Here is a 12,941-nt window from a genome sequence, read left to right on the forward strand (position 1 = left end):
CCTGCCCCCGTACACCTGCCCCCGTACACCTGCCCCCGTACACCTGGCCCCGTACACACCTGCCGTACACCCCCGTACACCTGGCCCCGTACACCTGGCCCCGTACACCTGCCCCCGTACACCTGCCCCCGTACACCTGCCCCCGTACACCCTGCCCCCGTACACCTGCCCCCGTACACCTGCCCCCGTACACCTGCCCCCGTACACCTGGCCCCCGTACACCTGCCCCCGTACACCTGCCCCCGTACACCTGGCCCCCCGTACACCTGCCCCCCGTACACCTGGCCCCGTACACCTGCCCCCGTACACCTGCCCCCGTACACCTGCCCCCGTACACCTGGCCCCCGTACACCTGGCCCCGTACACCTGCCCCGTACACCTGGCCCCGTACACCTGGCCCCCGTACACCTGGCCCCGTACACCTGCCCCGTACACCTGGCCCCGTACACCTGGCCCCCGTACACCTGGCCCCGTACACCTGCCCCCCGTACACCTGGCCCCCGTACACCTGCCCCCGTACACCTGCCCCCGTACACCTGCCCCCGTACACCTGCCCCCGTACACCTGCCCCCGTACACCTGGCCCCGTACACCTGCCCCCGTACACCTGCCCCCGTACACCTGCCCCGTACACCTGGCCCCCGTACACCTGGCCCCGTACACCTGCCCCGTACACCTGGCCCCCGTACACCTGCCCCCGTACACCTGGCCCCGTACACCTGCCCCCGTACACCTGCCCCCGTACACCTGCCCCCGTACACCTGCCCCCGTACACCTGGCCCCGTACACCTGGCCCCTACACCTGGCCCCCGTACACCTGGCCCCGTACACCTGCCCCCGTACACCTGCCCCCGTACACCTGGCCCCGTACACCTGGCCCCCGTACACCTGGCCCCCGTACACCTGCCCCCGTACACCTGGCCCCCGTACACCTGCCCCCGTACACCTGGCCCCGTACACCTGCCCCCGTACACCTGGCCCCGTACACACCGTACACCTGCCCCGTACACCTGCCCCCGTACACCTGGCCCCGTACACCTGCCCCGTACACCTGCCCCCGTACACCTGGCCCCGTACACCTGCCCCCGTACACCTGCCCCCGTACACCTGGCCCCCGTACACCTGCCCCCGTACACCTGGCCCCGTACACCTGGCCCCGTACACCTGCCCCGTACACCTGCCCCGTACACCTGGCCCCGTACACCTGCCCCCGTACACCTGCCCCCGTACACCTGCCCCGTACACCTGCCCCCGTACACCTGCCCCGTACACCTGGCCCCCGTACACCTGGCCCCGTACACCTGGCCCCCTACACCTGGCCCCCGCACACCTGGCCCCGTACACCTGGCCCCTACACCTGCCCCGTACACCTTCCCCCACACACCTGCCCCACACACCTGGCCCCCGTACACCTGGCCCCCACACACCTGGCCCCACACACCTGGCCCCGTACCGTACACCTGGCCCCACACACCAACCCCCCCCACACACCTGGCCCCACACACCTGGCCCCGTACACCTGGCCCCACACACACCTGGCCCCACACACCTGCCCCGTACACCTGGCCCCCGTACACCTGGCCCCGTACACCCTGCCCCCGTACACCTGGCCCCCGTACACCTGCCCCCCGTACACCTGGCCCGTTACCCTGCCCCCGTACACCTGCCCCCGTACACCTGCCCCCGTACACCTGCCCCCGTACACCTGCCCCCGTACACCTGGCCCCGTACACCTGCCCCCGTACACCTGGCCCCGTACACCTGGCCCCGTACACCTGGCCCCCGTACACCTGGCCCCGTACACCTGGCCCCCGTACACCTGGCCCCGTACACCTGGCCCCGTACACCTGGCCCCCGTACACCTGGCCCCGTACACCTGCCCCCCGTACACCTGCCCCCGTACACCTGCCCCCCGTACACCTGGCCCCGTACACCTGCCCCCGTACACCTGGCCCCCCGTACACCTGGCCCCGTACACCTGCCCCCCGTACACCTGGCCCCGTACACCTGCCCCCGTACACCTGGCCCCGTACACCTGCCCCGTACACCTGCCCCCGTACACCTGGCCCCGTACACCTGCCCCGTACACCTGCCCCGTACACCTGGCCCCGTACACCTGCCCCCGTACACCTGCCCCCGTACACCTGGCCCCGTACACCTGCCCCCGTACACCTGGCCCCGTACACCTGCCCCCGTACACCTGGCCCCGTACACCTGCCCCCCGTACACCTGCCCCGTACACCTGGCCCCGTACACCTGCCCCCGTACACCTGCCCCCGTACACCTGGCCCCGTACACACCTGCCCCGTACACCTGCCCCGTACACCTGGCCCCGTACACCTGCCCCCTACACCTGGCCCCGCACACCTGGCCCCGTACACCTGCCCCCGCACACCTGGCCCCGTACACCTGGCCCCCGTACACCTGCCCCGTACACCTTCCCCCCACACACCTGCCCCCACACACCTGGCCCCGTACACCTGGCCCCCACACACCTGGCCCCACACACCTGGCCCCACACACCTGGCCCGTACACCTGCCCCACACACCTGGCCCCACACACCTGCCCCCGTACACCTGGCCCCCGTACACCTGGCCCCGTACACCTGCCCCCCGTACACCTGGCCCCGTACACCTGGCCCCACACACCTGCCCCCGTACACCTGGCCCCGTACACCTGGCCCCGCTACACCTGCCCCGTACACCTGCCCCGTACACCTGGCCCCGTACAACCTGGCCCCGTACACCTGGCCCCGTACACCTGCCCCCGTACACCTGGCCCCGTACACCTGCCCCGTACACCTGGCCCCACACACCTGCCCCCACACACCTGGCCCCGTACACCTGCCCCACACCCTGCCCCGTACACCTGCCCCGTACACCTGGCCCCGTACACCTGGCCCCGTACACCTGGCCCCGTACACCTGGCCCCGTACACCTGGCCCCGTACACCTGGCCCGTACACCTGGCCCCCGTACACCTGCCCCCGTACACCTGGCCCCCGTACACCTGGCCCCGTACACCTGGCCCCACACACCTGGCCCCACACACCTGGCCCCACACACCTGGCCCCGTACACCTGGCCCCACACACCTGGCCCCACACACCTGCCCCGTACACCTGGCCCCCGTACACCTGGCCCCGTACACCTGCCCCGTACACCTGGCCCCGTACACCTGGCCCCACACACCTGGCCCCGTACACCTGGCCCCGTACACCTGGCCCCGTACACCTGGCCCCGTACACCTGGCCCCCGTACACCTGGCCCCGTACACCTGGCCCCGTACACCTGGCCCCGTACACCTGCCCCGTACACCTGGCCCCGTACACCTGCCCCCGTACACCTGGCCCCACACACCTGCCCCCACACACCTGGCCCCGTACACCTGCCCCCACACACCTGGCCCCGTACACCTGCCCCGTACACCTGGCCCCGTACACCTGGCCCCGTACACCTGGCCCCGTACACCTGCCCCCGTACACCTGGCCCCCGTACACCTGGCCCCGTACACTGGACCCCGTACACCTGCCCCCGTGCCCCCACCTGGCCCCCGTACACCTGGCCCCGTACACCTGGCCCCGTACACCTGCCCCCGTACACCTGGCCCCCGTACACCTGGCCCCGTACACCTGGCCCCGTACACCTGGGCCCCGTACACCTGGCCCCGTACACCTGGCCCCGTACACCTGCCCCCGTACACCTGGCCCCACACACCTGGCCCCGTACACCTGGCCCCACACACCTGGCCCCACACACCTGGCCCCACACACCTGCCCCCGTACACCTGCCCCCACACACCTGGCCCCCGTACACCTGCCCCGTACACCTGGGCCCCGTACACCTGCCCCCGTACACCTGGCCCCGTACACCTGCCCCCACACACTGGCCCCGGCCCCGTACACCTGGCCCCGTACACCTGGCCCCGTACACCTGCCCCCGTACACCTGCCCCCCGTACACCTGCCCCCACACACCTGGCCCCGTACACCTGGCCCCGTACACCTGGCCCCGTACACCTGGGCCCGTACACCTGGCCCCGTACACCTGGCCCCGTACACCTGCCCCCGTACACCTGGCCCCGTACACCTGGCCCCGTACACCTGGCCCTACACCTGGCCCCGTACACCTGGCCCCGTACACCTGGCCCCGTACACCTGGCCCCGTACACCTGGCCCCGTACACCTGGCCCCGTACACCTGGCCCCGTACACCTGCCCCCGTACACCTGGCCCCCGTACACCTGCCCCCACACACCTGGCCCCGTACACCTGGCCCCGTACACCTGCCCCCCCACACACCTGGCCCCGTACACCTGGCCCCGTACACCTGGCCCCGTACACCGGCCCCGTACACCTGCCCCCACACACCTGGCCCCGTACACCTGCCCACCGTACACCTGGCCCCCGTACACCTGGCCCCCGTACACCTGGCCCCGTACACCTGGCCCCGTACACCTGGCCCCCGTACACCTGGCCCCGTACACCCGGCCCCGTACACCTGGCCCCGTACACCTGGCCCCACACACCTGCCCCCGTACACCTGGCCCCGATACACCTGCACCAGGTACACCTGCCCCTGTCCCACCTCCAACTGCACCTGCTCCACCCTCACCTCCCTCTTCTCCCCTCCCCCATCGGGCAAGAGGTACAGAAGTGTGAAAACCAACGCACACACACCTCCAGATTCAGGGACAGTTTCTTCCCGGCTGTTATCAGGCAACTGAACCGTCCTCTCACCAACTAGAGAGCGGTCCTGACCTCCCATCCACCTCATTGGTGACCCTCGGACTATCCTTGATCGGACTTTGCTGGCTTTACCTTGCACTAAACGTTATTCCCTTTATCCTGTATCTGTACACTGTGGACGGCTCGATTGTAATCATGTATTGTCTTTCCGCTGACTGGTTAGCGCGCAACAGAAGCTTTTCACTGAACCTCGGTACACGGGGCAGTGAACTGGACTGAAGCCTGCGGCCGGACGCTTACCGAGGATGGTGATGGAGGGGTTGAGTTTGCCGTCACTGAAGAGGGTCTCGCTGTCGATCTTGGCGTGGGGGTCGTTGGGGTTGGGGTCACTGGGAGTGCCCTCCACTCTGGACCACTTGCCCACTGTGCTGTCCCAGCCCACTATGCAGTTCAGTACACAGCTGTGGTCCTGGTGGGGAGAGAGAGAGAGAGAGACAGAGAGAGGTTTCAGGGGGCAGCCAGGTTTCGGGGGTGGCGGCCAGATTTCAGGGGGGGGGGGGGCGGGGAAGGAAGGTTTCGGGGGGGGGGGGGGGGGGGGCGGGGGCAGTGGGGGAGGGGTTTCGGGGCTGGGGGGGAGGTTTTGGGGGGGGGGGGCAGGTTTCAGTGGGGGCACAGCCAGGTTCGGGGGGGCGGCCAGATTTTGGGGGGGGGGGGCAGGTTTCGGGGGGGGGAGGCAGGTTTTGGGGGGGGTGGTGGGGGGGGGGGGGGGGGGGCGCGGGGGGGGGGGCGGGGGGGGGGGGGTTTCGGGGATGGGGGGGGGGGAGGAGGCAGGTTTCGACGGGGCGGCGGGTGTGGGTGGTGAGGGGTCAGTGTGCCCGTGTGTCATGGTGTTGGCCGTGGCAGGTGCCCCCGTGGCAGGGTGACCACGGGAAGTGAGGGGACGGCACGGCTGTGGGTTTAGGTGTGAGTTACCTGTAGTGAAGCTCCGTGCAAGATGATGGATTCACGGACTCGAACACCAGCCCCGATGGTCACATCCTTGCTAATGGTGACGTTCGGACCCAGCTGTGGATACAGGTGCAGCGGGCAGTGAGTGGGCAGCGGGCAGTGCGTAGGCAGCGGGCAGTGAGTGGGCAGCGGGCAGTGAGTGGGCAGTGGGCAGTGAGTGGACAGCGGGCAGTGAGTGGACACGGGCAGTGAGTGGGCAGCGGGCAGTGAGTGGGCACGGGCAGTGAGTGGGCACGGGGGCAGTGAGTGGGAGCGGGGGCAGTGGGCAGTGAGTGGGCACGGGCAGTGAGTGGGCACGGGCAGTGAGTGGCAGCGAGGGGGGCAGTGAGTGGACAGGCGGGCAGTGAGTGGACACGGGGCAGTGAGTGGACAGGGGGCAGTGAGTGGGCACGGGCAGTGAGTGGACAGGGCAGTGAGTTGTGGGCAGTGGGTGGACAGTGGGGCAGTGAGTGGGCAGCGGGCAGTGAGTGGGCACGGGCAGTGAGTGGGCAGCGGGCAGTGAGTGGACACGGGCAGTGAGTGGGCACGGGCAGTGAGTGGACACGGGCAGTGAGTGGGACACGGGCAGTGAGTGGACACGGGCAGTGAGTGGACACGGGCAGTGAGTGGGCACGGGCAGTGAGTGGACACGGGCAGTGAGTGGGCACGGGCAGTGAGTGGGCACGGGCAGTGAGTGGACAGCGGGCAGTGAGTGGGTGGGCAGTGGTGGACAGTGGGCAGTGAGTGGGCACGGGCAGTGAGTGGGCACGGGCAGTGAGTGGACACGGGCAGTGAGTGGGCACGGGCAGTGAGTGGGCAGTGAGTGGGCAGCGGGCAGTGAGTGGACAGCGGGCAGTGAGTGGGCACGGGCAGTGAGTGGACAGCGGGCAGTGAGTGGGCACGGGCAGTGAGTGGACACGGGCAGTGAGTGGACACGGGCAGTGAGTGAGTGGACACGGGCAGTGAGTGGACACGGGCAGTGAGTGGGCACGGGCAGTGAGTGGACACGGGCAGTGAGTGGACACGGGCAGTGAGTGGTGGCACGGGCAGTGAGTGGGCCCGGGAGTGAGTGGGCACGGGCAGTGAGTGGACAGCGGGCAGTGAGTGGGCACGGGCAGTGAGTGGACAGTGCGGGCACGGGGCAGTGAGTGGACAGCGGGCAGTGAGTGGGGCAGTGCAGTGGTGGGACGGGCAGTGAGTGAGTGGACAGTGCGGGCAGTGAGTGGGCACGGGCAGTGAGTGGGGCAGTGAGGGCAGTGAGTGGGCAGCGGCAGTGAGTGGGCAGCGGGCAGTGAGTGGACACGGGCAGTGAGTGGAGTGGGCAGTGAGTGGGCACGGGCAGTGAGTGTGGACACGGGCAGTGAGTGGACACGGGCAGTGAGTGGACACGGGCAGTGAGTGGGCACGGGCAGTGTGGTGGACACGGGCAGTGAGTGGGCACGGCAGTGAGTGGACAGCGGGCAGTGAGTGGGCAGCGGGCAGTGAGTGGGACACGGGCAGTGGACACGGGCAGTGAGGGGCAGTGAGTGGGCACGGGCAGTGAGTGGGCACGGGCAGTGAGTGGACACGGGCAGTGAGTGGACACGGGCAGTGAGTGGACACAGGGCAGTGAGTGGACAGCGGGCAGTGAGTGGACACGGGCAGTGAGTGGACACGGGCAGTGAGTGGACAGCGGGCAGTGAGTGGACAGCGGGCAGTGAGTGGGCACGGGCAGGTGAGTGGGCAGTGAGTGGGCACGGGCAGTGAGTGGGCACGGGCAGTGAGTGGGCAGGGAGTGGGCACGGGCAGTGAGTGGGCACGGGCAGTGAGTGGGCAGTGAGTGGGCACGGGCAGTGAGTGGACACGGGCAGTGAGTGGACAGCGGGCAGTGAGTGGACACGGGCAGTGAGTGGACAGCGGGCAGTGAGTGGACAGTGGGCAGTGAGTGAGTGGGCACGGGCAGTGAGTGGACACGGGCAGTGAGTGGGACAGTGGGCAGTGAGTGGGCACGGGCAGTGAGTGGGCACGGGCAGTGAGTGGGCACGGGCAGTGAGTGGACAGTGGGCAGTGAGTGGGCAGTGGGCAGTGAGTGGGCAGCGGGCAGTGGACGTGGGAGTGGACAGTGTGGGGGACGGAGGGAAGGCGTGATCTACAACGTGCGGTGTTATTGGGCTTGGGGCCAGGGTGGATCAGTGTGGAGTCGTTACTGTGGGGACCCGGTGTGTGAGAGACAGTGTTCATGGATGTGGGGAATGAGGACGTACACACACACACACAATGTACATTCACACACACGTACACACACACACACAATGTACGCACACACGTGTACACACACACAATGTATGCACACACACGTGTACACACACACACGTCCACACACACACGTCCACACACGCACCCACACACGTGTACACACTCCACAGGTCAGGCCACGCAGGTGTACAGTGTTGGCCACCACACTACAGGAAGGACGGGATTGTGCTGGAGGACAGCAGTGTAGACCACACCGGGATATTGTCCTGGCTGGAGTGTTAGTTACAGGGGGAGATCGGACACTTGCTGCCATTGTGATCCCTGGTCCAGACCAGAAGGACGGCTGCAAAACCATTCGAGGAATAGTTTAGTTTGGTTTAGTTTATAGATACAGCGCGGACACAGGCCCTTCGGCCCACCGAGTCCGTGCCGACCAGCGATCACCCCGCACACTAACACTATCCTACACACACTGGGGACAATTTACATTTACACCAAAGCCAATTAACCTACAAACCTGCACGTCTTTGGAGTGTGGGAGGAAACCGGAGCGCCCGGAGAAAACCCACGCAGGTCACGGGGAGAACGTGCAAACTCCGTACAGACAGCGCCCGTAGTCGGGATGGAACCCGGGTCTCTGGCGCTGTGAGGCAGCAGCTCTACCCGCTGCGCCACTGTGCTGGGGAAGATTGATTTACAGATACAGAGAAGGTGCTGAGTGTGATGTGGGTGCGTGGGGGTTAGACGGCATTTAGTAGTTTAGTTTGTTATTGTCACCAGTACCGAGGGACAGTGAACACTTTTGTCGTGTGATATCCAGTCAACAGAAAGATCATTCATGAGAGGCCGTCTTATAGAAACATATACATTTCTTAAAGGATTGGACACGCTAGAGGCAGGAAACATGTTCCTGATGTTGGGGGAGTCCAGAACCAGGGGCCACACAGTTTAAGAATAAGGGGTCGGCCATTTAGGACTGAGATGAGGAAAAACCTTTTCCATCCAGAGAGTTGTGAATCTGTGGAATTCTCTGCCACAGACGGCAGTGGAGGCCGATTCACTGGATGTTTTCAAGAGAGAGTTAGATTTAGCTCTTATGGCTAACGGAATCAGGGGGTATGGGGGATCTTATAGAAACATATAAAATTATAAAAGGACTGGACAAGCTAGATGCAGGAAAAATGTTCCCAATGTTGGGCGAGTCCAGAACCAGGGGCCACAGTCTTAGAATAAAGGGGAGGTCATTTAAGACTGAGGTGAGAAAAAAACTTTTTCACCCAGAGAGTTGTGAATTTGTGGAATTCCCTGCCACAGAGGGCAGTGGAGGCCAAGTCACTGGATGGATTTAAGAGAGAGTTAGATAGAGCTCTAGGGGCTAGTGGAGTCAAGGGATATGGGGAGAAGGCAGGCACGGGTTATTGATAGGGGACGATCAGCCATGATCACATTGAATGGCGGTGCTGGATCGAAGGGCCAAATGGCCTACTCCTGCACCTAATGTCTATGTTTCTATGAGTTTATGATTACAAGATAGGATTACAATCAGATATAGGATAAAGGATATAACATTTAGTGCAAGGTAAAGTCTGATTAAAAATACTTCCAAGGTCTCCAATGAGGTAGATGGGAAGTCAGGACCACACTCCAGCTGGTGAGAGGACGGTTCAGTTGCCTGATAACAGCCGGGAGAAACTGTCCCTGAGGTTTCAGGGGAGGGGGGAGAGATTTAATAGGAATCTGAGGGGTAACTTTTCTACACAGAGGGTGGTGGGTGTATGGAACGAGCTGCTGGAGGAGGTAGTTGAGGCTGGTATTGTGACAACATAGACAGATACATGGATAGGACAGGTTTAGGTCATAAGCTCATAAGTGTTAGGAGCAGAATTAGGCCATTCGGGCCATCTAGTCTACTGCACCATTCAATCATAGTCGATCTACCTCTCCCTCCTAACCCCATTCTCCTGCCTTCTCCCCATAACCCCTGACACCCGCACTAATCAAGAATCTATCTATCTCTGCCTTAAATATATCCACTGACTTGTGGCCTCCACAGCCGTCTGTGTGGCAAGAATCCCACAGATTCACCACCCTCTGGCTAAAGAAATTCCTCCTCATCTCCTTCCTAAAGGAACGTCCTTTAATTCTGAGGCTGTGCCCTCTGGTCCTAGACTCTCCCACTAGTGGAAACATCCTCTCCACGTCCACGTCCACTCTGTACAGGCCTTTCACTATTCTGTGTTTCAATGAGGTAAGTTTAGAGGGATATATTTGCCACACGCGGGCAGGTGGGGCATGTTGGTCGGGGGTTGGCAAGTTGGGCCGAAGGGCCTGTATGACTCTGTAACTCACCACAGTGGTGGGGTCAATTGTTGCTGTCGGATGGATATATACGTTGCCTGTTAAACAGATCAGAGACACCCATTAATCTTCAAAGCCACAAGTCTTATTTAGTCAGAGCGCCAAGACTTTTATCATCGTGTGTCCCAGATAGAACAATAACATTCTTACTTGCTGAAGCACAACACAATATGTAAACATAGCCATTGTCAGAGTGAGGCCCAGCGCAAACTGGACAAACAGCACCTCATATTTCGCTTAGGTAGTTTACACCACAGTGGTATGAACATTGGCTTCTCTGCCTTAAATATATCCACTGACTTGTGGCCTCCACAGCCGTCTGTGGCAAAGAATCCCACAGATTCACACCACCCACAAATTCTTCATCTCCTTCCTAAAGGAGCGTTTGTGCCCTCAGGTCCTAGACTCTCCCACTAGTGGAAACATCCTCTCCACATCCACTCTATCCAGGCCTTTCACTATTATGTACGTTTCAATGAGGTCCCCGCTCATCCTTCTAAACTCCAGCGAGTACAGGCCCAGTGCCGACAAACGCTCATCGTAGGTTAACCCACTCATTCCTGGGATGGTTCTTGTAAACCTCCTCTGGACCCTCTCTCTCCAGAGCCGGCACATCCTTCCTCAGATACGGGGCGCAGATTTGCTCACAATATCCCCCATAATCCCTGACCCGTAGGAATCAAGATGTATAGGAAGGAACTGCAGATGCTGGGTTTAAATTGTAGACACAAAATGCTGGAGTAACTCAACGGGACAGGCAGTGTCTCTGGAGAGAAGGAATGGGTGATGTTTCTGGCCCAGAAGAAGGGTCTCGACCCGAAACGTCGACCATTCCTTCTCTCCAGAGATGCTGCCCGTCCCGCTGAGTTACTCCAGCTTTTTGTGTCTCTCTTCTAATGAAGAAATGCTCATCACGTGCCTTGTAATTTTATATATGGAGTGACAGAGTCCGAGAGCACATCGGCCCACCCTGCTAGAGCAATGCAGGCTGTAGTGTTGGCCCACTTACCGATGATCTTGGGACCTCCCTGGTCACAGTTGGCCAGCCGGTCTGGGTGGGTGGACTGGTACTGGTTCAGGTACAGGCGGTTGGCATAGATGGCAGATCTGCAGTGAGGGGGGGGAGACCACAGCATGGCTGAGATAAAGATTCCCACTGATCCCAGCCCATACCCCACTATCCCCTGTACCCCACTATCCCAGCCTGTACCCCACTATCCCAGCCCGTACCCCACTATCCCCTGCCCGTACCCCACTATCCCAGCCCGTACCCCACTATCCCAGCCCGTACCCCACTATCCCAGCCCGTACCCCACTATCCCAGCCCGTACCCCACTATCCCAGCCCGTACCCCACTATCCCAGCCCGTACCCCACTACCCCCAGCCCGTACCCCCACTATCCCAGCCCGTACCCCACTATCCCCTGTACCCCACTATCCCAGCCTGTACCCCACTATCCCCTGTACCCCACTATCCCAGCCCGTACCCCACTATCCCAGCCCGTACCCCACTATCCCAGCCCGTACCCCACTATCCCAGCCCGTACCCCACTATCCCAGCCCGTACCCCACTATCCCCCCCGTACCCCACTATCCCCCGTACCCCACTATCCCCTGTACCCCACTATCCCAGCCCGTACCCCACTATCCCAGCCCGTCCCCCACTATCCCAGCCCGTACCCCACTATCCCCCTGTACCCCACTATCCCCTGTACCCCACTATCCCCCCGTACCCCACTATCCCAGCCCGTACCCCACTATCCCCTGTACCCCACTATCCCCCCGTACCCCACTATCCCAGCCCGTACCCCACTATCCCCCACCCGTACCCCACTATCCCAGCCCGTACCCCACTATCCCAGCCCGTACCCACCCGTACCCCACTATCCCAGCCCGTACCCCACTATCCCCTGTACCCCACTATCCCCACCCGTACCCCACTATCCCAGCCCGTACCCCCACCCGTTACCCCACTGTCCCCTGTACCCCACTATCCCCTGTACCCCACTATCCCAGCCTGTACCCCACTATCCCAGCCCGTACCCCACTATCCCAGCCCGTACCCCACTATCCCCCCACCCCATACCCCACTATCCCAGCCTGAACCCCACTATCCCAGCCTGTACCCCACTATCCCAGCCTGAACCCCACTATCCCAGCCTGTACCCCACTATCCCAGCCTGAACCCCACTATCCCAGCCTGTACCCCACTATCCCAGCCTGTACCCCACTATCCCAGCCTGAACCCCACTATCCCAGCCCGAACCCCACTATCCCAGCCCGTACCCCACTATCCCAGCCCGTACCCCACTATCCCGGCCCGTACCCCCACTATCCCCTGTACCCCACTATCCCCTGTACCCCACTATCCCAGCCCGTACCCCACTATCCCAGCCTGTACCCCACTATCCCAGCCCGTACCCCACTATCCCAGCCCGTACCCCACTATCCCAGCCCGTACCCCACTATCCATGTACCCCACTATCCCCTGTACCCCACTATCCCCTGTACCCACTATCCCATGTACCCCACTATCCCCTGTACCCCACTATCCCATGTACCCCACTATCCCCTGTACCCCACTATCCCCAGCCCGTACCCCACTATCCCAGCCCTTACCCCACTATCCCGGCCTGTACCCCACTATCCCCCGTACCCCCACTATCCCCCACCCATAC

At 63.0% G+C, this 12,941-nt stretch overlaps 1 protein-coding gene across 1 annotated transcript in view; it reads right to left on the reverse strand.

Annotated features, from left to right (window-relative positions):
• LOC129716358 (mannose-1-phosphate guanyltransferase alpha-A-like) overlaps positions 1-12,941 on the reverse strand; it is a 44,851-nt gene that overhangs the window by 2,672 nt on the left and 29,238 nt on the right. Inside the window, exons 9-12 of the mRNA XM_055666232.1 lie at positions 11,273-11,370; positions 10,255-10,301; positions 5,656-5,748; positions 4,984-5,152 (exon numbers count right to left, since the gene is read on the reverse strand). Of these exons, the coding sequence (XP_055522207.1) occupies positions 4,984-5,152; positions 5,656-5,748; positions 10,255-10,301; positions 11,273-11,370 (407 nt within the window). The remainder of the gene's footprint in view (positions 1-4,983; positions 5,153-5,655; positions 5,749-10,254; positions 10,302-11,272; positions 11,371-12,941) is intronic.

The sequence above is a fragment of the Leucoraja erinacea genome, unplaced genomic scaffold (genome assembly GCF_028641065.1).
Source record: "Leucoraja erinacea ecotype New England unplaced genomic scaffold, Leri_hhj_1 Leri_218S, whole genome shotgun sequence".
Lineage (NCBI taxonomy): Eukaryota > Metazoa > Chordata > Chondrichthyes > Rajiformes > Rajidae > Leucoraja > Leucoraja erinaceus.